The sequence below is a fragment of the Drosophila virilis genome, chromosome 4 (assembly GCF_030788295.1).
Source record: "Drosophila virilis strain 15010-1051.87 chromosome 4, Dvir_AGI_RSII-ME, whole genome shotgun sequence".
Taxonomy (NCBI): Eukaryota; Metazoa; Arthropoda; class Insecta; order Diptera; family Drosophilidae; genus Drosophila; species Drosophila virilis.
Window position 1 is genome coordinate 21,962,924 of NC_091546.1, and position 25,199 is coordinate 21,988,122.

Genomic DNA, 25,199 nt, shown 5'->3' on the forward strand with positions numbered 1-25,199 from the left:
CTCTCTTGCAGACAGTTACACTGTTTGAGTTCCAATAAACAGCAATTTTAATTGTTGCGGCTGTAAATTATTTCAACTTTGCCAATGCTCAAATTGCTGCGCATTGATGGAGTTATTAAAGAACTTCTGCTCCGGGAACGTCAACTGCAGTGGTTCGTAAATTAATGTCAGTTATTGTGCTGAAAAGACTTTTGCAGTTAGAAATTGACAACAAGATATATTTTAAGAACTTCTGAACAATTCCAATATAATAAACGAACTTTATTTTACTAAAGATTAATAACTGAGCTGAAAGAGAGAGAGTATGAAAGAAACTATTTGAATTATGGTTCATTTAGTGGTTCATTTCCTGTTCTGCAGCTCATTTATTGAACGAAGTTGACTCTGGGGGAACTTAATCTTAATTGATGACAACAATGACAACAATTGTTGTCATTTTATAAGTAGTTCATTTTATGGATTGTATTACGAATATACACAACTATTTTGAACGATATTTAATTTCTATTATATTCTATTTTGTTACATCTTACTTAAATTTATAAATATACCTTTGGGAAATTATGGTAGTTCTTATTTAAAATTGATCTCGCATTAATTGTAGTTCATTTATTCAGACTACAAATCGATATTTTTTATTAAAAAATAGTTAATCTGAGCCTTCCCAATAGCTCCCAAACTTTGCGCAATAGTTCGTCGACTTGACTTGTTTCCGCTTCAAACAATTGGCACTCTCTTTCACAACCTTGAGAAACTCTTAGCCCTTTTGTGCGTTGGCTTAAATGCTTTCAGCATGGTATTCAAAATCTGACAAGTCGTCGAATCCATTAGATACGCTCTATTGTCGAGTTTTTTTTTTTTTTTTGGCTGACCGTCAATCAAAAACCTCAGACAGTCCGATCACGTGAAATGGATGCTAATTGGGCGTTAATGGAACGTTCAAGCTGTAATATGGAAAAAAGAATAATACGTTTTTAGTTTAGTTTTGAGCCAGCCAAGCTTGGGGTAATCTATTAACTAGGCGTGGCACATGTGGCAAGTCCAATGGCAGCTGCAATTTGTGCATCGGAGTGCCACAATCAAGCATGATTGATGCAGCTTTAGTTTCCACTTTAAGACCAACCACCAGCAATGAGACCCCCAGCGTTGATTATAAATGAAATAAGCCTCGATTCGAATGCCGCAGCGATTAATCAACGTGCAAAGTGAAAGACACAAACATGAAAATCCAATGAAAAACCAGAGCTAACAATCGAAACCCAAAGTGAGCCCCGCATAGAGGCATCTGCCCCACGATGTCCGCTGCCAGCGCCAGCACTCGGACGCCGACATCGCCGCTCGCAGCGCCGCTCTACGATGGCTATGCCACGATACGCGCCCGCGGCCTGACCCGCTCCCGCTCCATACGTGCCGCCGAGGCCACCGAGGCAGCCGCAGCCGCCCAGCCGCACGAGCTGCAGCAGGCGGCGGGGGGACTGCGTCTGGCTAGCCAGCGCAAGCGCACCGTCTCGCTGAGAAGCAACTATAGCCAGAGCTCATCTGGGCACGGCGAGGAGATCTACGCGCGAGCCAAGCCCGTGCGCACGCCCACCATTGGCGATCTGGAGCCGATCTATGCGAGTGCAACAGCCCCAATTGCCACGTCTGCGTCCGGATCGGCGTCCGGTTCGGTTGTGGGCTTTCGGCCCTTGTCGGATGCATCCAGCTCCTCGGGCGGCGGCTCCATGCCCTGCGACTATCAGAGCGTGAAGAAGAACTCGCGCTTCTCGCTGGACTCGCTGCAGAGCAGCGCCACGCCCAAGACGCCAGACTACAATACCGCCGGCGAGGAGGAGCACATATTTCTGTACACCGCGCCGGCGAGTCCCAAGCGGCGGCTGGACAGCGGCCTGCGCAGCTCCTACGACAGCTCCGAGCGCGTCTGCTACTCGCCGCTGCCCAAGCTGAGCTTTGATATGCAGGAGCGCGACAGCAGGCGGGCCACCCTGCGCCACAATTCCGTCAGCTCGACGGGCAGCCGGCGACCCATGACGCTGTCCCTGTCGCTGACGGAGGCGCCACCACGTTCGCCCACGGGTCTGCCGCCGCCGGCGCCTGTGCGCCGCGAGAGTCTCTATGCCAAGCCAAAGATCTATGCGACGCCCACACGGCCGCCGACCACCAGGCGGCTGAATCTGTACGAGCTGCCCATCGTGACACAGCGCAGCAACAGCACCGAGCTGCTGGAGCGCTCCTACACCAGCCAGAGCCTGGCCACCATCGACCAGGACGAGCTGCTGGTTGTGCCCAGTGCCATGCCCATGCTGCCCAGCGCCGTGGATCGGCGCTATCACACGCTGGGCCACATGCGGGTCAAGAGCATGGGCGCTGGCCTGCATCGCAGCCTGGATGTGCCGCCGTGCGGCTCCATGCTGGACATGAACGGCCCTTGGCGGCATCCACAGGGAAACCACAAGTCAGCTGGCAACATATATGCCACCGCGGAGGCGGCTGTCAGCGATCTGAATCGCCTGGCGCCGGAGTATATGGATCCCCTGGACTTCAAGATCGGCTGCCAGACAACGCTGAGGAGCAAGCCGTTGATCCCCTGGTACGAGCTGGCCATTCGACGCGACTTCAAGCGGCAGTCGTGTCCGCCCATGAGCGGCGGCGTGGCAGGAGCTGCCCTGACGTTGCCCTCATCACCCCAGCTTAATGAGCAGGTGAATAAATCAATCAATAAATCAACAATATCGATTGCCTTAAGTTATCGATAACAACAATTATCGAAGCGAAAAAGAGGCTAGTTATTTCGAAATTAAGCTTATGCCAATATATAAGTTGCATTGACAGATATCGATAACACATCATATTTAAAGATTTCGATAACCCTTTGCCGTGTATAGACAGTTATCGATAACACATAATATTGAAACTAGGGCTGGACTATTTATTCGGTAAACAGATGACTGTACTTACACTTTAACTAAAAGGTTTAATTCAGAAAATGTATATACTAAGAGAATTATTTTCTTCAGGCCAAATAACATCGCTTACTATTGCTGTATGTTAACAAGTGCTCTATCCAACATATCGATAAATATCGATTAGTTTCTAAATAGCTATGAATTTGTTTTAAAAACAAATAGGTAAAATCCGCATGGTTCAGTTTTTAATTATAGAATACATATAAAATTCGCATTGTTGTCTCCAACTTCAATGGAAACAATGTCAGCTATGTGCTGGCTATCGATACTGCAGCTGCCGGGCCAAGCTTGGATGCAGCCAGAGAAATGCAGCAGCATTTGGCCAACAGTTATGCCAAGTGGCATGTTCCTTGTTCCTTGTCTTGCAGCAGGCGGCATACCCCATCCGGCTTTGGCATTACAAATGCAAGCCGGCGCATAAGGCAAAGCTATGCGAGTGGCCAACGTCCACTTTTTCACCTGTCCAACTGTCCGACTGGCCAACTGTCCGGCTGTCCGGCTGTCCACGCGTCCAGTTGTCAGTTGCCGTTAGACGCGTTTGCCCACTGATTGATTTAATAAAACTTGCATGAGCCTCGTCCGCTGAGCGCGTCGTGCCTTTGGGCGCGGGCAGTTCAGCATATTAAATAAATGAGCCAACGTCTTGGGCACGTATCGCAGATTACAGTTTGGGTAGCACTGGGTGCTGCCTGATGGTAATCCTGCATCATACGCTGGCAGCTCACCTAAGTCTGTGCAGCCAGGCCAACAACATCTGTTGGCCATGTCCAAAACCGACGACCTCATTCGCAGAACAACACGCAATTGATATGTTGTCCACGAAGAAATCGGCTTCGCTTTTGGCCCGGACCACAGCTGGCAACTTCCCCGCTCTCCCTTCAGTTCTGCAGGAAAATAGTTGAGTTTGAGCTAAGCAAAAGTATCAGATGGGGGCAACACAGGTATTTAAAAGGTCTCTGCAACTTGCCTGCTCTCCCTACAACTCTAAAAAAATTAAAAACACAAAGTGCTTAAGCTCAACAAAAGTATCAATGAGACAGCCATTCAAACAATCCAAAGTCTCTATAGAATACAAATACCCTTTGTTACTTGTACGTCTATGAGGTCTACCGTTTCAATATAAAATGCGTATTCCTTAATTTTATTAAAGAGTTTTAATAGTATAATATTGCATTTTATAATAAAATACTTCGAATATGTAAACTTAATACCTTTGCGAGACTTAACAGTTTTCGTAAAATTCCTCAAAATCATTATACCCTGTCTTACACATTTTGAATGCGTGCAGGGTGTAATTACAGTTTTTCAGCAAAGCGCTATAGCACACACATGCATACATATGTATGTATGCATTGAGTCGTTGTCTTCGACTCAACGACACTTAATGCTGCTTTGTGCACGTGTGTATCCATTCACATGTGCTCAGAGCGGCAGAGCAAACCGCTCTCTCAAGTTCACGCTCTCCGTGTGCACACGCGTTCTTAGTCAAAGTAAAGACTTTTGCAGATCAAAGCAAAGAACAGCCTTTGCCTATGTGCGCCTGGTATATAGAGATGGCCTTTACATTAACTCGGACGCGTGTCGGCGCCTGCCATCGTCATGATTAAAGTCTTAGTTCAAACTTGCTGATGTAGTTTAAATGAAAGTACGAATTTATAGTTTATTGATCAATGTTATAAAAATACATAAAATACACTACTATTTAATTACATATATATAGAAAGGCATAAATTACGCTGCATATAATATAAGTTAAGACTGCTTCTAGATAAATTACCCTTATGCGACGTCGATTGCAATTAAATATCCCATTTCTTATAAATGACCAAAGTTGAGAAGAGGCAGTCAACATTATTTTAAGCACTGCACAAATAAGTTAGATTGCGCACTATACAAAAGGCGAGAACTATGACAGAGTGTTATTAAAGCTCACGTAAATTTGCCGTCCCTAGTGGACAACTCTTTTCTACTCATTTTATTACAATAAAAACAAGCGAGCGGAATAGATTGAGAGATGTGCATAAGTACCATAACAAAGGGAGAATTACAGTTTTGCCCACCAAGCAGGCATTGCGCACTTTTGTACATACTTAACGCAGGCAAGCAAATTGCTAGCAGCGTGAAAGAGATGGCATTCTATCGTGCTGCACGCGTCTTTCAGTTTTACGCCTTATCTGCGAGTGCACTTTCCTAGTCAAAGTAAACGGCATTTGCATTTGCAGATCGAAGCAATCAACAGCTGGCGATTATGTTCGCCTAGTAAATAGAGATGGCACTTTAGTCTCCTTTAAAATCAAGAGGTGGCTGCCAACGTCATAATTAAAGCCAAGCAAGGTATATTTTTATAAATATAATGTCACACTCAAGAAATACAGCTATAGAAAAGCTTATTATGTTATAAATATATTATATATATATATATATATATATATATATATATATATATATATATATATATTATATTTGCTTATCACGACCTTTGATTGCCACCAAAAAATTGCAGTCTTAATTTTAAACAAAAAAGGCAAAAGTGTGTCACTTCTGAAATCAAAATTGTTTGATATCAATCAGTTCTATAAACTCTTACGACTCCAGAAATATATATCTTTCCAAGATCGGACTTTATTTAACCGAGCTAATAGCATTTATTCGAATTAAATGGCTAAGTTATGGCCGATTTTATATTTTTCAGCCAAATCTTCCATGTAAAATCGACGCTGTCCAGGCATCACTATTTCGGAGCTTTTCTCTTATTATTTTTTTTGCAACAACCACGTCAATGCAAGCGAGCGAAACAGATTAGCGAATGTGCATAAATATCAGAACAAAAGGAGAGTTACAGTTAATTCGCCGAGGTGCCATTGCGCACATATATACATATGTAACAGGCAAAGCGAGATGGCAAGATCATTCCATTCTACTCTGTTGGGAGCTGCCTTTGCACATTTAGTCTGAGTCAAATTAAAAGGAAGACAAATACCAACTGCGGATTATGCTCTCCTAACATTTGGAGGTTGCACTACGCTGTATTTATGGCGGATTTTTCTTCCTTTCCCAGCAGCCACTCCCGCTCGTTGGTTCCCAGTTGACATTTATATCCTTGGTCATACCATACCATAGATATAGTCCTGGTAAACCTAAAGGACCCGATTCTAGCAAAATGCGCAAGAATATGGTCAAGAAATATGTATGATTTTTCTTTTAGCCGCCCCCAGAAACAGCTATGCCCCTAAATGGTTCTTAGTTGACTATCATATCCTTGGTTATACCATACCATTGATATAGTCCTTGGGAACCTAAAAACGCAGAGTCCTGCAAAATTTGCACCAAAATGGTCCAAAAACATGTATGCTATTTCTTTCAGCAGCCCCTGTACATTGCTGCAGCTGCAGCTTCTGCTAAATACCCGTCCTTACAGCACTCATTTAACATGATCTGTTACTTAACATAACTCATTTTAAATGAGTTAAATTTCCGCCCCGTGCGGGTATGCAATGAATTTTTTTTTCGAAGATTTCGTCTACCTGCTGGGCATTTATGTTCGCCTGGTATTTCAGTCAATTTTTAGTACAAATCTTGCGACCCAGCCGGCGACGAGCGAGCCCCTTTCGGGTATGCAATGAAAATTTTCAACCGCTGAAATTTTTTTGCTACCTTCTGGTCAATTATGTTCGCCTGGTACTTCGGCTGAATTTTAGAAAAATCTCGGCAACCAACGGACAGATTTTTAACGACCGTTAATTTTTGAATTTTTTGCAATCCCTTATACTTTGGAAGTAAATAAAAACAGGAATTTGTTAAATAATTATAAATTAATTATTTATTATTGTTTAAATTAACAAATTTGTTGTTTTTACATGTATTTTCGATTTTATGTTAAAATGACTATATCTAGCTTAATATAAGCCCGATTCTGGCAGGAGTAGCCTTGTTGGATTCGTAGAAATCCTTAGAATTGATTAGAGTCCTTAAATCCTTCAATCTGGAAAGATAAAAGACACATTTACATTAAAATTGTCACGACACATATAAGGTCATTTAGAGGATATAAATAGCCATAACTCGGCCATATCCTTGCAGATTTTCAAAGGACACGGTGCGTTAGGATCGTGGAGACATACTCCATCGAACTGCATTAAAACATTATGGGGTCATCTAAGAATCCTGGACTTGGTAAATTTTCAGTCGCTGGCCGCAAGGAAAATTGCCCGAATTCATACAATTACAGTAAAATAGCGATATCTCTGAAACTAGAAGGACAATCTTGATGTCCTTTGGCCAGATGGTAGTCCTAGTCAATACAATTTTTTTGACACATGACTCGCCAGGATACGCCAGGATATGGCCGAGTTATAAGCTATTTTTGGTTTATAAATTTGTCCTTAAAACATTTTTGTCTGAAGGACTTTCGTCCTTTGGGTTGCATATTCGTAAATGGGATGATGAGGGCTATCTACTGTCCAAAGGACATCCCGATAGTCCTTCAAATGGCGAAGTTAGTTCCGATTTTTTCAATTTTTGGCCATTTCCTGACTAAACCCCTATAAAAAATTTTAGTGAAATTTTTTGTCGAATCCTGGAAATCCTTGAATGCCAATCGATAGTATTGCTTCCCACGAGTTCAAAAAAGTATTTCGTTCGGATATCCTGCCGGATTTGGCCAGGATATGGCCATAAAAAGAATGTCCTTTTTAGAAAAGTGGCCGTATATCGGAAACCACGAGGACGATTTGTATGTCCTTTGGCCAGTTTGTAGTCCTAGTTCATACCATTTGTTTAACACAGGATTTGTCAGGATCCGCAAGGATTCGGCTGAGATATAGCAATTTTAAAATACAAAATATATGTCCTTATATCTTAGTGATTAAAGGACCTACGTCCTTTTCATTATATATTCTTAATCGGCAAAACAAGGACATTCTGATGGTCAAAGGACTTGCCGAAAGTCCTTGAAATGCCCAAAATATGGCCAGTTCTGTAAAAGTATCCTTTTTAGAAAAATAGCTATAACTCGACCATATTCCCTCAGATTTTTAAAGGACATGTTGCGTTTTGATCGTGGAGACCCACTGCATCGATCTGCATTTAAATATTATAGGCTTGTCTAAGAATCATGGACTTGGTAATATTTGTGCCGATGCGCTAGAAAGTAGACTGAAAACAAAATCCTTAATATCTTGAAAACTACAACAACGATTTTGATGTCCTTTGGCTAGTTGATAGCCCTAGTCCATACAAGTTGTTCTACATACAACTTTTCAGGATTCGCAAGGATAGGGCCAAATACATCATATATTCTCTACAGACAAATGTCCTTTTATCTTGGCTATTCGAAGGACTTTCTAGTATTTCTAAACTTATACTTATATGCACGGATGAGGATTATGGATTCGCCAAAGGAAATCACGATAGTCCTTGAAATTTAGAGATTGTCCTTTTATAAAAATAAGCATAGCTCTATCATATCCTTATGGGTTTTGAAAATTCTCAATGCAATGGGCTTGTTAGGAGCAACTGAATCGATCTGCATTGAGGGTTATTGGGAGCTGGCCATTGTCGGCGGAGTGCAATACATGCGCAGTTAAAATACCAAAACCATCTCGCCAAGTTGGCGGTGTTGTTCGCCTGAAAAAGTAGCAAAATGTAAAATGAACTAAAATACCTTCAACTTATGCTCTTACCTGGTAAAACAGCGAACAAGCTGATGAGGTGCTTTTAAAGTAGTTCGGAGCCCGTGGCCTCACCGTGAGTGGGAGTTGGCCTTCTCAGCGAGTCCTTTGACCAGGGCAAGGGGGCGAAGATGCGCAAGCAGGCTGCAGGCTGCGGAATCACGGGAAGGAGAGCAATACATCCGCAGTTAGAACATCAACCCCATCCACGCTTAAGTTAACTGAAATGGTTGGATATTGTAATATGAACTGAAAGACCTTTAATTTATGCTCTTACCTGGTAACAGAGCGAACGGCTTAATATAGCGCTTTTGTATTGAGTGCAAAGTAGCTCAGAGCCCGTGGCCTCATTAACGACGGGAGTTGGCCATTGTTAGTAGATTCTTTGGCCACGCTAAGGAGACGAGTGAAAGCCAACTGAGCCGCGGCAAAAGGGCAAATTTGTCCAAAAATCGCCTGAAATTGTAGGATAATGTGAAATTAACTGAAAGACCTTGAACTTATACTCTTACCTGGTAACAGAGCAAACAGCCTAATGTAGCGCTGGTGCAGTCAATGCAAAAGATAACTCCATTCAGAGATGGATTCGTCGTTCTTCGCATATAGAATGAATTATTTCTTGCAGCAGCAGTCTAGCAGTCCTAGAATGGCAGAGAAGTCAGTTATATATAGAAAACATGTTTGAAGTCAAGTTTGTAAACAATCACAAGAGGAATCTTTTTTTGGCCCACAAGTCCATGCACAAATGCGGCAATTGCGGGTCCAATCAATGTCAACTTTCAAAGCAAATAAAGTTGCCAGATAAGCCGCTTGTCGAGTACATTTAATATATTTATTTTTTCCGATTTGGCGCTTTTTTAAATCGGGTTTTTATAGATCTTTTTTTTTGGCTTAGCAAATGGCAGCGAGTTTTAAAGCGTTTTTCATGTTTATTTATGAGCAGCCGAGGCGCCGAGGAGCTCAACAGCTGCCAATTTAAGTTGGTAACTCGAGACGAGAAGCGGCGAGGCTTTAAATGAAAAGTGAAATTGGTAGTTTGATAGCTTGGCCAGATTGTTGGCGGGCGTGTGAAACGATCACGAGTGGCACGATCATAATTACAGTTTGAGCAGCACTGTGCCCCACTGAATGGCTGACCACAGCCGGTTCACTGGTTCAATTAGATCAAGTTGAATGTCAAATGCTGATTGCCTTTAATTGATAGCATTCCATACGAAATTAACATATTTGGCAATAGCCGAAGAGAATGCCATCATCAAAAGCTGATTGATGTGATTTTGATTGATCAATCAAACGCAATATAGCTCTATTAATTGTATTACATAGGTAAAAACTTGACTGTCAATTTATCAAATTTATTGAATGTCAAATTTTGCAAATGAATCAAAACGAATCGCTATGCCTTGTAGTCATTGTTATTTAACAGAAATAGACATGTGGAAGATAATAAACAGAAGACTAATAAGTGAATATGTATGCGAGTTAGTCAGACATTAACTCTTACTCTTAGTTGCAACAGTTTTTTGTTTAAATACAATCAACTTTACAAACTCAGTTGCCTTTTATAAAATAATTTTAAAATAATTAACACGTTCACCTTAAACTCGCAATTAGTGCCATATAGCAACAATTTATTGCAATCGCGTACATCTGTCAACTTGAGCACTCTTTTAGTATATTCCAAGCTCTTCTTTTTCGCTTGTTCTAATGCAAGGCTGCTGCTCTAGTTTTTTAGCAGTAGCCCGACTGTATCGCAAACGTCTCATGCATAATTAATAAACAAAATTTTAAAAAAACTGTAAATAACGCCGACAAATGCCAACAAATTGGCAAGCCAATGAATGGGTTGCTGCAGAGCTCGACTGCGCTTAAGTAACTCGTTAGTTTTTATCTTTTGGCATCGCTTATTAAAAACAATTTCTGATAAACGAGATGTGGCGATTGTGTATAGTGACAGCCAGGCGGCTGCCCGACCGACCGACGGCCTGTCTGCACATGCAACTTACATACATGTATGTATATATATATATACTTATATGCATTATTTGTATCTGATAGATACTCGTTATAATTGCCACAAGGCAGCCCGCTGAGCGCTCACTCAATGACTAACTGACTGAATGACTGACTGACTTACTGAATGACTTACTGCCTGGCTGGCTCTTTCTTGAGTTTTGGCGGCTTGTTTTTTGTCAAAGGCAACATGACAGCAACACCTGATCTATGCGCAGTTATTTGGTATCTTTTTTTGCTTGTGCTATTTGGGGTTTTTGGTTTTTTAACATGGTTTCTAAATTCTTGGCTGCAGTGGCAGCCTTTAATTTATGACAAATACAATTTGTATCTGCTTAATTCATAAATATTTATTTGAACAAGCCAGGCCAGGCCTCGGTTCACAAAGAGTCACAGGTGTCTAAGCCGAAAAATAAAAAAAACGTAAATAAATAAACCGAAAGCCAGCAGAGGAGAAAACCTGTTTGCAGTGCAGCTGAAACTCGTTTCGGTGCGCACTTTTAATAGAGAGAAAAAAGACAAAGACAAAGACTTCGACGCTGATGAAGCTGTTCAGAGGGTCCACAGGTCGCAGGACGAGCGCGTCTGTTTGACAGTCTCCCCAAGGAAATCAGCGCTGGCAGCGAAAGCAAACTCAAACAAACTCGACAACAAAACCAGAATCAAAACAAACAACAAACAACAATGGACAAACAGAACGCTGAAGATGAAACTGAAGACCTGCGACTGCCCTTCCGATAAAAAAGACGAATAAAGTTTTTACTCTGCCTTGTCGAATCGAAGTTTGTAAATATTTAAAGCAGCACGCCGAAAATTGAATACACTCGACAGGATTAAATACCGAAGCTTAACACCCCTTGGCTGCGAAGTTCCTTTGGTTATATATTTTATCTTGTATGACAAATGTATGTGATATAGATATATCTATCTGATCTGATACACATATATATCAGTGCTTTTTGAAATGCTTAGCACGTTTCGTAAGAATATTGGAATACTCTCCGTAAGGGTATAAAAATCAAAGCATTAAAAACTGGTTGCTGGACTAAGGTCTGAGGTCTGAGGTCTGATGTCTGAAATGTGATGTCTGAGGTTTCTGCTTCTCCATGAGTTTTATTTTTAACACACACACAATCGCATATGGATTACTTTTTGTTGTAATCCTGAACGTGTGTCTTTTGTGGCTTCCGGTCTTGAAATCGAATAATCAATGAAACACCAAAAAAAAAAAAAAAATAAAATTAAAAAAAGAAAACAGAACAATGCACACTTCAATGGACATTGATCGTGTCGCTCTTTAAGAAAAAAAGACAACTCATTCCAGAAGGGACGCGGAGTGGGAAGGGGGAGTATGGAAAGGGGAACTGGGCTGTAAGTAGGAGATTTACAAGTGGAAATGCTCAAGTTGTTGTCTTTGGGGGAAATTGACTCAAATGGGGATCTTAAGCGATTGTAAATTAATGACTGGAGGGTCTTATAAATGGGTTTCATGTCAAGTGGTGGGGATATTAGAGCTAAATGCACAAATATGAGAATTTTACGATTGAAGAAACTAAAAACATTTGCTTTGAGTACAAAACTCAATTGGAAATGAAATGAAAACTTCCATTTTCGTTGTAAATATTTCGTTTGCTTGCATAATATATTTATCGATGCAGCCTGTACAAATTCTTAGCTTGAATTATCTATTTGGGCTGCCTGTTATCGTATCTGTTGTGCAAGACCAATCCTTAAAAACCCGCGAGTAATTTATAATTAATGTCTACATATTCTGTAAAATGCAGTTAAAATTGACAATCTCTTTCCTTTTCTTCCCATTGCAGGTAAGTGACCGAACTCAGATCAATTTCAAGCACACTTGGGGGTATCGTAAGTAGTTGTTCTGGCCATTAGCCAAATGGCAAATTTATCTAAGCCACAAATTTGTGCAATGCCGCGAAATTGCAAAGCGCAATCGCTGAGAAACGAGAATTGAGAAGCTTTGCAGCTATACAGAGAAGTCTTGTGCAAATAATGGAAACTACAATCTTTGTCTTTCACCAGCCACTGTCCAGAGTTCGATCTCTGAGGCGGCTCAAGATCAAAGACTGTGCCTGTGCCTGTGCCTGTGACTGTGGTCCCGTGTGGGTCCGGCGTGTCTGTGGTGCCGTTTCTCTCACTTCGAGCATAATCCAACTGCCAGCTGCCCCTCTGCCTACGTCTTTCGCTCCCTCTCTCTCCTTCAGACAAGATCTTAATGATGATTTGCTATTTCTGCCGCTGCTCACGGCTCTGGCTGCCCAGTCGTAGCTCGTCCAAGTGGAAACGATGCGCATGTCGCATCTCTGGCTGAGTTCAGCTTTGGATACAGTCATCTCAGTCGTAAACAATCGCATTGGATTAGTTTGTTAATCAGTTTATTATGTGGCGGCAACTGTGTTGTGATCAGGATAACCTGGCCAAAGGCAAACAGTTTTTGAGGCGTTGCCAAATAAAATGCAAAATAAACTGATCGGCAAATGGCAAAGGAAATCAATGAGAAATTCAGAAATAAAGATATGTGAAACCTTTCGAGAAATATTAATTAAAAGTCTGCCGAAACTTTTTTGAGCACAATATTTGATTTCAACTTAAGATCTATATCAAAAGAGTCTCAACCGTGGACACTCTCTTCTGCTAGCACTGGCGATTACTGTGAAGGCGATAAGATTGGAAAGTGTAATTACCAGAACTAACGCCCGCAAATATCTTATCTTATCTAATGCAGTGGCCACTCGCGATTATATATTGCGTTATGAAAAACATTTATATATATTTTTAGATTAAGTGCCTGCACTTATCTACCCCATGCTGCATACTTCAAGAAAACTATTCATTCCATTAGCTTGGGCCGTCTCTGAAAAGCTTGCTTTTTAATTTTCAGTCATAATTCGCAGCAGAAATCAATCATTTTAACTAGGAAGATGTGTTTATCTTTGGCACAGGGTCAAATTGATTAGACCTCTGCGCATTTTGCGACTTGAAGCAGCTGAAAAACCAGAAGAAAAAAGTTGAAAATTGGCAGCTGGCTTGAACCTGCGACCTTCATTAATCATTAATTAGACAAACGCCCGCACTTGATGCCTGCCAGTGGCTGTCAAACTTTCACTGTGCAATGCTTGGCAAATTTCCAATGCCACGCCCCCCACCAGCCTGCATAATAAATCGCAAAGCAATGACAACTGTTACACTTCCTTCGCAGCATCTCGGCCAAACAAATGTCAAGTGTAGATGCAGTTGCAATTGCTGCTGCAGTTGCTGTTGCCGGGGCATAAATCATTTGAAAAGGTCAAAGTGCACACGCCTACGTGGCATGCTGCTGCCAGAGGCAACACATGTGTGCCCGATGTCTGCAACAGCAATTGTCAAGTGGTTGTCGCTGCCGCAGCGACAACACCATGATTTATGCACGCCAGCAACATGAAACAGTTGCTGTCGTTGTTGCCGGCGACCTACTTAAGCAACTAGACACTAACTATGCAGCTAATCGAAGGCCGCTGCCTTATCAATAGTTGACTGTTATCTAAAGCTGATACGCAGGCTATCAGCAATGGCAACTTGTTAAAATTGGTTCAGCAAAGTTGCTGACCAAAAACTAAAACCAAGCTGCCAAGTAGTTGTTGCTGCTGCTGCGGCTGTTGCTTTGGTTGCTGCTGCCATTGAACTTGAACTTTGTGCTGTGCTGTCTGCAAATTGCAAGCAATAAATTAGGCAGCAGCAACAATAGTAACAACAACAACAATAACAACAACGGCAACATCTCACGCGCCAGCAACTCTGACAGTCGAATTAAAGTTGGCAACTTTTGTTGCTGCTGTTGCTGCTGCTGTTATTGCTGATGTTGCTGCTAAAGTTGTTTAGCATACGGAGCCCTACACAACCGACTTTCCATATGCCATTCACTCGCTGGCTCTATCCCTCCCTCTCTCTCTCTCTCTGTCTGTCTGTCTCTGCCTTTCTCTCTCACTCACCCTCTCCCTTTTCGCTAACATTGCCCGTCGAGGCGTAACGCGTTTCTTTACGCTCCGTTGCCGTCGCTGTGCTAATGAAGTGCAGCAGCAGCAACAACAACAACAACAGCAGCAGCAGCAGCAGCAACTGCAACTACAGCTGCAACATTAGCAGCAATAGCAACATTGCAGACATTTGGCCAAAGCCATACAGTTTGAGAGCTACTTTAAGAGTTGGGGGCAGCATGCAACAATTGCAAATATATTGTTGCTCTCTCTCTCCCTTGTAGCTGTTGTTGTTGTTCTAAATGTTGCTGCTGCTGTTGTTTGATGTTCATTTGATGTCCTTCTGATTGTCGCTTTTCAATGTCAATTGCATTCGTTTCTCTTGTTTCAGCAATTTGGTTTTTCACTTTGCAGCTTGCATTTTCTATGAAATATTTGTCAGAGTTGCCAGAAAGTTGAATAGTTTGCCAGTTAATAAAAAAGTTTTGGCTCTTGAATACTCTTGAATATTAAACGCAATCAGCGCTACCCGCTGCTCTATAACTCAGTTTACATTTACATTATCATCAACATAATTAGCATGCGAAACATTTTGGCGTTAGACTGCGCTGACGTTGCCAGACTAATTAAATTATATCTTACGCTCTGCAGAACGTGCTCCAAACAACCTTTTTATTTTCGCCCTTGCTTAGTCGCTTAAGCCCCACATTAGAAAACCATGTTCTCGCTTCCTAACACCCAAAACCCAAGATCCTAGATAACCCTTTTCAGGGAGTTGCCACATGCCACAAAAGCAACTTGCCAACTTTTCACATTATTTCGTGGTGCCACATTTGTGAAGCCGCCTCACGTATTCAGGTGAAACATAAAAATTGATTACGGTGCGTATGCGTAACACGTGAGACCACAAATGAGGTGCTTTACATTTTAAAGCTAAGCACCTACTGCCCTGAGCCCGATATATATATTTACATATACCTTATAATATTGAGTTTTATAGAAATTTGGAGTGCCAATTCGTGCCGAAACTTGTGCAAAAGCAATTAAAGTCAGATATCAAACAATTTATCAAGATAGATCTGTTTTGAAGCTAGGCGTGGGGGCGTGGGGCGAGACTTTAGTAAAAACAGCAGCAAAATAAAAACGTTTAAAAATGAACTCAGCCTCAGCGGAACGGGCAATTCAAGTGCCGTCCTTGAACTCTGTGGACAAGTTGAGCTCTAGAAGTGGCCAATATTTTGTTTTGCTTTATTTCAAACCTATTTTTCCATTTTAAAGCCGGCCAATTGTGGTTGTTGTCGCAGTTGTTGCTGTTGTTGAGCGTGTCGACTTGACTTAATTTGCATAAGCGGCACGCAAATTAAAATGTGAAACGTGTTAGATGCTTATCAATAAACGAAACATAGGCACGTAAGACGGTAGGGGAGATACGAGAGATACGAGCGTTACGAGTCGGTTAATAACTAACTGCGATAGCGTTTAGTCAGCTTTACTTGGCTTACGACAAAAATTCAAATTCCTCCCATTTAATTAAAACGGGGCGTGACCGACTATAGATAGTCAAAAGACAACTGTGCGATGATATCATCCATGCATCATGTATTATTATTGATTTCCTATGAACTAACCGCACGCCAATGCTAATGTTGCGTTAATTAACAGAATTACCTGAGCATTCCTTACAGCTTATTGGCATATGCTAAGAGGGAGTAGCAACACACAAAATAAATTTCTATTTTGAAATAAGCAGTAAGCAACTATTAGGTAATCTTTCAACTTAATCTTGCTAGAAAGCATTCTAAGTACTTTAATTGGGATACTTAAGTAATTTCCATAAATAATATTTCCAATATCAAATGACAATGCGAGAAAATGATAAAGGGCAGTTGGCTTGTTCCCCAACTCAATTACTTAATAAGTTCAACTGCAGATGCAACCCATTGGCATTAGTTGACTTCATCATTCACTTTCCCAACTCAAGACCTAATTCGCCCATTCATTCGTTGCCCATTGAAGCCACTTCAGCATTAGCTGCTGCTGCTGCTGCTTCCGGTCTTTTTTTTTCTTTTGCCTACCCTTGGCATGCCCTCACGTCTGGACAGCAAAGTGCAATTACAACTTCCGCGCTGAGTCATATTAACACATATATACATCTAACTTGACTATGCTCTGCTTGCAAAGTTAATAACAAGTATATTGGCTCGTCACAAGTCAAAGTGACCTTCTATTTGCTCGTATAAGCACAATCTATAGCACCTGGAGATGCCAAACCTTCATATTTACTCATATAAACTGCTTTATTGACTTGGGATTACAGTTTGAGAGTCGCTGCCCCTATTATTCAGAGAGAGGGAGAGGAAACGAGAGAGTATTGTGCAGTCGACTGCTAACTTCGTACTTGTTTTATACTTTAATAGCGCTCATTAACTTGAAACAGTTATTCGCCTGCTCTGCTCTAAACTTTCCTATGTTTCTCTCTGCGAGAATTAATGCCCTCACAAATGCAGCAGCTCGTTGACAAAATGAGTGCCGCCAGCGCTCCCAATGACCCATCGGCAAGCGGCAGCCATGGAGAGCGCGCCGGTCACGTCGCATCATAAAAAATCCAACCATGAACTTGCCTGGAGCTGGGCACAGGTTCTAATGCTTGTTTATGACGCAGGTGTCTGGACAGTCTGTGCTGTGAGGCAAGTTTTGAAAGAAGTTTTTAAAGCTGCGCTTAGAGGCTCAGGCATGAGGAGTCATGAGTCATGAGTCATCTCTGTCCAGGCCACCAGACACCAGTTGAGGAACCACTTGCATATCAAGCAGGGCTTAAAATGCCGTGCACGATTGTGACGTGCGGGTTGCATAGTACTTGGCAGGGGGCGTGGCGGGGAACGGGCCACTCAATTGTGATGATAAATTATTGATGCAGCAGGTACTCCATGCCCCCCCCCCCCTCCCTCCCGCCACCACCAGCTTATTTACTCGCTTGAAACCAATTTCCGAATTAAATTTAAAGCACTTTTTTGAACTTTTCGTATTAAAATGAATGCCAAAATCGCTGCAGCGATTCACCAAAAAGCTGATGTTTCCTTCTGTCTGCCTTTGTCAAATGAGAAATTGACGGTTCAAACCCAACTCATATTAGATCAAAGTTGTTCAGTAGCCCAATTATGAATTACTATTAACTTATAAGCAAGCGCGAAAATCCTTTAACTCTTCACACTTATTTCTTCAAGTCGAGCTTGGCTTAAATTTTAAGGTCAAACTATGTATTTGTTATAAATCAAGAAGTTTTTTTCACCGTGTTGCCTTCTACCCTCTATTTTGCAGGCGCATGTAGTTTCTGCGTTCGAGCAATCGTTAACCAACATGACCAATCGCCTGCAGCAGCTGACGGCGACGGCGGAGCGCAAGGATGGGGAGCTGACAGACATGCGGCAGACGATTGAGCTGCTGCGCAAGCAGTCCATCCAGGCGGGCCTGACCACCGCGCACATGCAGAGCATGGGCGTGCAGACGCAGGGCCAGAGCCAGAACGAGCTGATGCTGCAGCAGAAGCCGCCGCCAGTGCCCGTGGGCAATGCACGACCTGGAAATCCCAATGCCAATACAAACGGCAATGGCCTGGGCCTGGGTGTGGGTGTGGGTGGGGGTGGGGGTGTGGCCATGCAGCGACAGCACAGCACGGATTCGATGTGCTCGCTGAACTCCATCAGCTCGGGCTGCTCGGCGGCGCAGGATAAGAACAAGGCGAACAAGAAGAAGGGCTGGCTGCGCAGCAGTTTTACCAAGGCCTTTTCGCGCAATGCCAAGATCTCGAAGACAAGTCGCCATGTGGGACAGCATCATCAGCAGCAGCACGAGCACAGCTCCAGCAAGACGCCGCTGCCTAATGGACACGGACATGGACATGGACATGGACACGGACACGGACACGGCGAACCACTGGGCTTGGCCGCCTTGGCCACGCAGCCGGCACCACCGCTGCCCGTAGCGAATGCGTCCAGCAAGCAGAGCAGTCCGGCAAAGACGGTGACGCTGATAGACAATGCCAAGCCCATCGATGCCATTGAGCAGGAGGATCAACATGTGGTCGAGGATCTGAAGAAGCAGCTGCGCGAAAAGGATCTGGTGCTCACAGATATACGTTTGGAGGCGCTCAGCTCAGCCTCACAGCTGGAGAGCCTCAAGGACATGATGAACAAGATGCGCGCCGAGATGATGTCGCTCAAGCAGAATAACGAACGTCTCCAGAAACTGGTCACCAGTCGCTCCCTTGCCGGCTCCGAGGCTAGCCTGGGCCAGGCCATCAGCCCGAATGGCTCGCTGGGCGGTGGCGCCGGCGGCTCGGATGCCTCGCGCCGCTACTCACTGGCCGACGGCAATGCACGGCCACCAATGGAGCTGCCGCCACGTCTAACCGAAGAGCTGGAGGAGGATTGCATGCCGCCGGCACCTGCGCCGGAGCCACCGCCGCCGCCAGCGCCAGGTGCAGCGTCCGGCGCAGCGCCGCTCAGTCCGAACACACACATCGATTTGACGCCACCGCCACCTGCGCTGGAGGCGGCACAGCTGGGCAGCCCGGTGCATATGGCCAGCACCGTCGAGGAGCTGCCTGATGTGTGCGACGGCAAGAAGATAGCGATTGCCTGCTACTTGGGCCAGCCCGAATCGTTTGCCAAGTACTGCGAGGAGCTGCTCGAACTGGACGACTTCTATGCGAATGGCGCCATCATTGCCAGCCACGAGGCAGAGCAGGGCCAGGGCCAGGGGCAGCAACTGCAGCAACTGCAGCAGGGCGAGCGTCAGGCATCTGGTACGAATGAGTTTATCATTGCCTGCACCTACATCTCGGGCAAAACGACCTGGCAGAATCTAGACTATATTGTGCGCAAGTCCTTTAAGGATTATGTGGCACGCATTGATCCCGGCACCAATTTGGGCCTCAACACAGACTCGATTACATCGTATCATCTGGGCGAGGCGAAGCGTGGCCCTGAAATGGGCTTCCCGGAGCTGCTGCCCTGCGGCTATATTGTGGGCAATGTGAAGACCCTGTATATATGCCTACAGGGTGTCGGCAGTCTGGCCTTCGATAGCCTCATTCCGCGCAGCATTGTGCATCGATATATAAGTTTGCTAACGGAGCATCGACGCTTGATCCTGTGCGGCCCCAGCGGCACGGGCAAATCCTATTTAGCGCGCCGTCTAGCCGAGTTTTTGGTGGCACGCGCGGGCCGTGGTAACCCATCGGAGGCCATCGCCACGTTCAAGTGAGTTCCTTTCACGCATTAGCCAAATGCTCTGCTAATCCGTTTGCCCATTTGTTTGCAGCGTGGATCACAAGACCTCCAAGGACCTGCGGCAATATTTGGGCCACATTGCCGAGCAGGCGGCCATTGCGAATGGCGTCTCGGAGCTGCCATCTGTGATCATATTGGACAATTTGCATCATGCCTCCGCACTAGGTGATGTCTTCTCGTGTCTGCTCAGCGCCGGGCCGGCCACCAAGCTGCCCTGCATCATTGGCACCATGTCGCAGGCCACCTGCAACACAACCAATCTGCAGCTGCATCACAACTTCCGCTGGGTAAGTTATTCATCCCTTGCAAGGCAGGTCTGGTCCATTAACCTTATCCATTCGATCACTTGACAGGTACTCACGGCCAACCACATGGAGCCTGTGAAGGGCTTCCTCGGTCGCTTTTTGCGCCGTCGCCTGTTCCAATTGGAGCTGCAGACGCAGCATGCGCAGTCCGAGCTTGCCGCGGTACTCGCCTGGCTGCCGTCCGTTTGGCAACACATCAATCGCTTTCTCGAGGTGCACAGCTCCAGTGATGTGACCATTGGACCGCGCCTGTTCCTCTCCTGCCCGCTGGACTTGAAGGATTCGCAGGTGTGGTTCACAGATATCTGGAACTATCATCTGTCGCCCTATCTGATCGAGGCGGTGCGCGAGGGCGTGCAGCTTTATGGGCGACGCGGTGGCGCCTGGAACGATCCCTCGGCCTTCATACGCAACTCCTATCCCTGGCCCTATGGACCGGACTCGGTGCCGCCGCTGCGTCAGATAAATGCCGAGGATGTCGGCCTGGAGGGCGTGGCCCTCAGCAATGGCGAGCAACAGGATCCCTTGGTAACTATTTTGGCTTAACTCTTTTAAAAAACCTGTATTGATTTCCTTCCAATTCTTTAGCTAAACATGCTGATGCGTCTGCAGGAGGCAGCCAACTACTCGGAGACCCAGGATCAGGAATCAGACTGTGCCAGTCTGGACTCTAATGTAACGCCAGACAGCTCGGCGGGCGCCGAGTAGTGCGTCCCTTTCCCGAACTTAACTTCTTACATGCCAAATTAATTGTTTTTTGTTTGCGTTGCAACTGAGCGCCTTTGGAAACTGTTTCACACCCTCGCACACACACTCCCACTCCCACACACACACATGCCACAAAGGAAATTTCTTGCACTACTTTCGCATAAGAGTTCAAAAGCAGTTTCAAGAGTTTTCCATTTGCACAAAACCAACAATCTATCAACCTACACTCAGAAAATATGTAAATTAAGTACTCGAAATCTTGGCAAAATTGTTTGCACACTCGATTGCCAATTCGCACTATAAATAGTTGCTAATTAAATCAAGCATAATTTACTGTCCATAATGAAATCATGAATATTCAGCAATTACAAAGAACAAATCGCTATCAGTTTTAACTCTTTCAAAATAGAATTGAGAGCGATATTTCTCTGGGTGTATTATCATTCTCTTACTCTTTCTCTCTCACTCTTCCGTTGTCTCCTATGTAGAATTGCACTTTTTAGCGCACTTGTTAAAAATGCAAATTGCCAACATCAGTAAACCATAAATAATGAAATCATGCATCTATATTCATAAAATCTGGTAACCAATTGCGTTAGCTCAGCGCAGGCCAAAGACAAAAAATAAATTGAAAAGAAAGCCCAACATATAATGTTAAAGAATTGCTAATGAAAGAAAAAAAAAAGCACACTTTTTGTATATAGAAAACCAAAAACAAACCTAACTACATTTAAGTAACAAACTCTACGATGGTATCAACATTTTATACCCAAACAAAATATCGATAAACAAAAACAAAACGAAAAAAAAAACCTATTGTAAATGTAGCCCTAAGTTTTTGCTACTACCAATATTTACAAGATGTACATTTAAAGGAAAAAGCTTTCACTTTAGTTTAATTATTTGCATAATTATTATTAAATATTGTTACAAACATATTGCATATTTATAAAAACGATAACTATTTAAACAATTTATTATGCCATACAGCGCTTAACCACAGCAGCAGCATAAATGCAAGAAATCAAATACGTAAAGCCCCCAACAATCCCCCAAAATAACAAATAGCAAAATTAACAAGCATGACGTCTAAACCAAACCAAAACTAACAGCTAAAATACATATTTATATATAAAATACAATATTGCAATTATATGTCCTGTCTCTGTCTAATTTAACTGTGTACATTTATGAGATGTGAAATCAAATCAAAATCAAATAAATTAAATTACATATAATAAATTATATAAATATCATGTTTTTCTTTAACGGGCGTTAGAAAAACCCTATTTTAAAGCCGCCTGACGCCATCTAATGGCCAGCAGCAGAAGCAAGTGGAATTATTAGGAGTATACAAACAGGGTTGTAAAGTAAATCGAACATATGAGAGCCATCTATGGGAGAAAGAGCATCACCTAATGCTTAGCAGCACAGAATTGGCACTACAAAATTTAAAGCATACTATAGGGCTGAAATATAAATGAAATTCAACACAAATAATTTTCAAAAAGTGTGCCATCTAACGCCCGCAGCTGAGACACGAAAAGTACTAATTTAATGCATGCTAAACGGCTGCGAGATAATTATTTTTTAGGGAAATCATTTTAAAATCGATCAACTCAGGTTGTCTTTAATTGAGATAGCATCAATTTTCAGCATTAACTTTATAAAATGAATTCATCAAATATATACTTCAAATCGATGTTAACCGATTTGAGAAAAGACGCATGTAAGTGATCAAATATACTTTTACTCTAATTTGACTTTTCTATGAAAAAAAAAAAAACATAAGTATGCATATGTTATGCATATATTTGCGTGTTTATATTAAACAAAGTTAGCAAAACTTAAAGGTTGTGTGATAGTATTTCGCTAAAAGCAATTCGAGCACGATTTCAACGCAATTTGAAAAGTGCGCTGAAATGCGTATATTCGTGACAGCGATATGTCGCATTTGCTAGATTTTAACAATATATCGATATTATCGTTCCACTCAATAAATATATATATCGCCGGCGATGGTTCAATTCCAATGATTCGTTCATATGAACTTATTCCAAACAAACCGATAACAACTCTATCCAGAACAAGCCGTGCCCGTCTACACATTTGGTAATTTGTGATATAGTTTATAAAAAAGTTAACTTTTGCGCAGATTATTTGAATCATTTTCAAATGCTTGTAAAAAAATAATAGAATTTTGAGTGCTGCGTGCAGCAACGGCTACACATTTTCCGAGGACAGCCTCTGAAAATGTGAATGTGAAAAAATGTCCGATTACACAACAGATGCCACAAGGCGCACGCGAGCAATGAAAAATAGCAAATATATGCGCTGGAGGCGTTGTACTAAAAGTATAAATAATATTTAATAAGTAGCTGCAGTTGCAGAGAGGCTGCAACTGATTAAATATTCATTTTATCGTGCACGTAGCCTGTGCAGCTGTTACATAACCTTGTATGCGTCACCCCCGCGCCCCCTCATGCACTAGCTTATCGCGAAATGAACCATTGTTAAAAAAGTGAACTCTATCGTTGCAGCTCTGAAACTATGGCTCTTAGACTAATCAACAACGCTCTACGCCGCCAGCTTGCCGCGCAGTTGCCGCGCAATGCGCAGGTGGGCAGCGTTGCCTCGATTCACACCTTGGACAAGATTGGCAAACGTGAAATCGTGGGCTTTGGCTGGAACGGCACAGCCTGCTATGCAGATCGGGTTGATTATCCCATGCCCGCTGTGCGCTTCCGCGAGCCCAACAATGAGATCAATGCGCTGCGCACCAAGGAGCAGGGCGACTGGAAGAAGCTGAGCCCACAGGAGATCAAAGCCCTCTACCGTGCCAGTTTCTGCCAGACGATCGCCGAGGTCCAAGCCAGCACTGGCGAATGGAAGATGCATTTGGGCGTGGGCCTGATCTTTACCGCCGCGGCAATTTGGATTGCCGTGTTGATGAACCTGTTCGGTAAGCGGCTCTGGCTATATGGAGTTAGCGAGATGTACCTAATAATATATTGCTATTGTAGTCTACGATGAGTTGCCCATCACATTTGATGAGGAGCACCAGAAGGCGCAGCTGAAGCGCATGATCGATCTGGAGATCAATCCGGTGACCGGCTTAACCTCCAAGTGGGACTACGAGAACAACAAGTGGAAGAACTAAACGCAGTCCGCCGTAGAATGCAATTCCATGTTGTAAAGTAATTAAGCGAAAAGTGAGGCGACGTCTATGTTTAAGTGGCCACAAGCAAAATAATAGTTGAAATTAAAATAATGGCCGCTGCCAAACCCAAAAACACTTGCCCAGTTCTTTTTTCGATATGTACAAAACAAGTACTTGAAGAGAACTCACCTGGCTGCAATCCTGTCCACACACACATATATATGTAATACGACATATAGGCAGAGCAACAGCATCTAATTTGCATAATTGAACATATAATTCTTTTTCTTTAAACCATTTTGTGCCTTATACCATTTCGCATTTACAGTTAGATTTCGTGGGGCGAATGTGCGGCCGCATGTGACACGAGAGAGCTGCGCTGATAAAGCGAGCTTTGATTAGATCCGGTGACAGGTAACTTGGCAATGCACTGCGCGTAACTAATGCGTTTCTTATTGTTGTATTAATTAAGAATATTTTGCACACTATGTTTCACTATTTATATACGCGGAAAATTTTGAAGCTACGTGAAGTTGGTTGCGCTTAATGAAAACAATGCACTCTCTAACCAAAGCTTAAAGCTTCTCGGTTACACAGAGCTCAAAGCGCCACCTTAAGGCCAAAGCTTATACTATGCTTTACAGCTTAGCACCACGAGCCACCTGTTGGCATTAAAACAAAGCTTCGGCTGTTCCTGAAATTTAACAAGCATATAAATAATATATAAATCTATAAATTAATTTATGTTAAGCAAGGAAATCATGGAAATGCTTATTAAATAAGTTACATATTTCTTTGCATTTATTAAGGCATAGTGCCAGAGTGAAAGAAAAGGAAAGTTTATTTGCCTAAGCTCAAGGCGAGAAGCCACCTGTTGGCGTTAGGCCAAAGTGTTGCCGGCTTATGAAAATTAAATAATTTAATAAATGTAATTATTTATGTATGTATAAGGCGTGGAAACTTTTCTTCGAATATCGAGAATGTTTATTTGTTTGCATTTATTAAGTCATAGCTGTAATCGTGCATGAAGATCTCAGGCAATGCACGCAACCTTGTTAATTATTATTATTTTATATCGTTAATTTGTTTTATGATGCTATTTTATTTGTTATA

General features: G+C 43.0%; 2 protein-coding genes and 1 long non-coding RNA gene across 13 annotated transcripts in view; 2 read left to right on the forward strand and 1 right to left on the reverse strand.

Annotated features, from left to right (window-relative positions):
• The window catches only part of sick (sickie), a 198,760-nt gene extending 176,974 nt beyond the window's left edge, over positions 1 to 21,786 (forward strand). For 6 of the 9 annotated variants that reach the window (XM_032437816.2, XM_032437817.2, XM_032437814.2 and 3 more), the window contains 4 exons: positions 17,941 to 19,883; positions 19,945 to 20,200; positions 20,267 to 20,746; positions 20,807 to 21,786. In XM_032437816.2, the coding sequence (XP_032293707.1) occupies positions 17,941 to 19,883; positions 19,945 to 20,200; positions 20,267 to 20,746; positions 20,807 to 20,926 (2,799 nt within the window). In that variant the 3' untranslated portion in view covers positions 20,927 to 21,786. Of the gene's footprint in view, positions 1 to 1,117; positions 2,703 to 17,940; positions 19,884 to 19,944; positions 20,201 to 20,266; positions 20,747 to 20,806 lie in introns of all 9 variants that reach the window. The other 3 variants (XM_015172588.3, XM_015172583.3, XM_015172587.3) reach the window with 2 other exon arrangements.
• On the reverse strand, positions 6,797 to 24,718 carry LOC26531431 (uncharacterized). Of its 3 annotated transcripts, XR_001450118.3 has the most exons (6): positions 24,276 to 24,715; positions 9,148 to 9,276; positions 8,913 to 9,091; positions 8,648 to 8,856; positions 8,330 to 8,591; positions 6,797 to 6,948 (listed from the first exon to the last, which is right to left on the reverse strand). It is a non-coding gene; the product is annotated as an uncharacterized lncRNA (long non-coding RNA). The 3 variants fall into 3 exon arrangements; XR_004304462.2 differs by lacking the exon at positions 8,330 to 8,591 and having other exon boundaries at positions 24,276 to 24,718; XR_011416708.1 differs by having other exon boundaries at positions 6,797 to 8,591; positions 24,276 to 24,713.
• COX4 (Cytochrome c oxidase subunit 4) lies at positions 22,945 to 24,221 on the forward strand. The gene is made up of 3 exons (XM_002051148.4): positions 22,945 to 23,038; positions 23,467 to 23,888; positions 23,950 to 24,221. Exons 1-3 carry the CDS (start codon positions 22,959 to 22,961, stop codon positions 24,084 to 24,086), a joined length of 639 nt encoding a protein of 212 aa, XP_002051184.2. The 5' UTR covers positions 22,945 to 22,958; the 3' UTR covers positions 24,087 to 24,221.
• Positions 24,719 to 25,199: the final 481 nt, after the last annotated feature.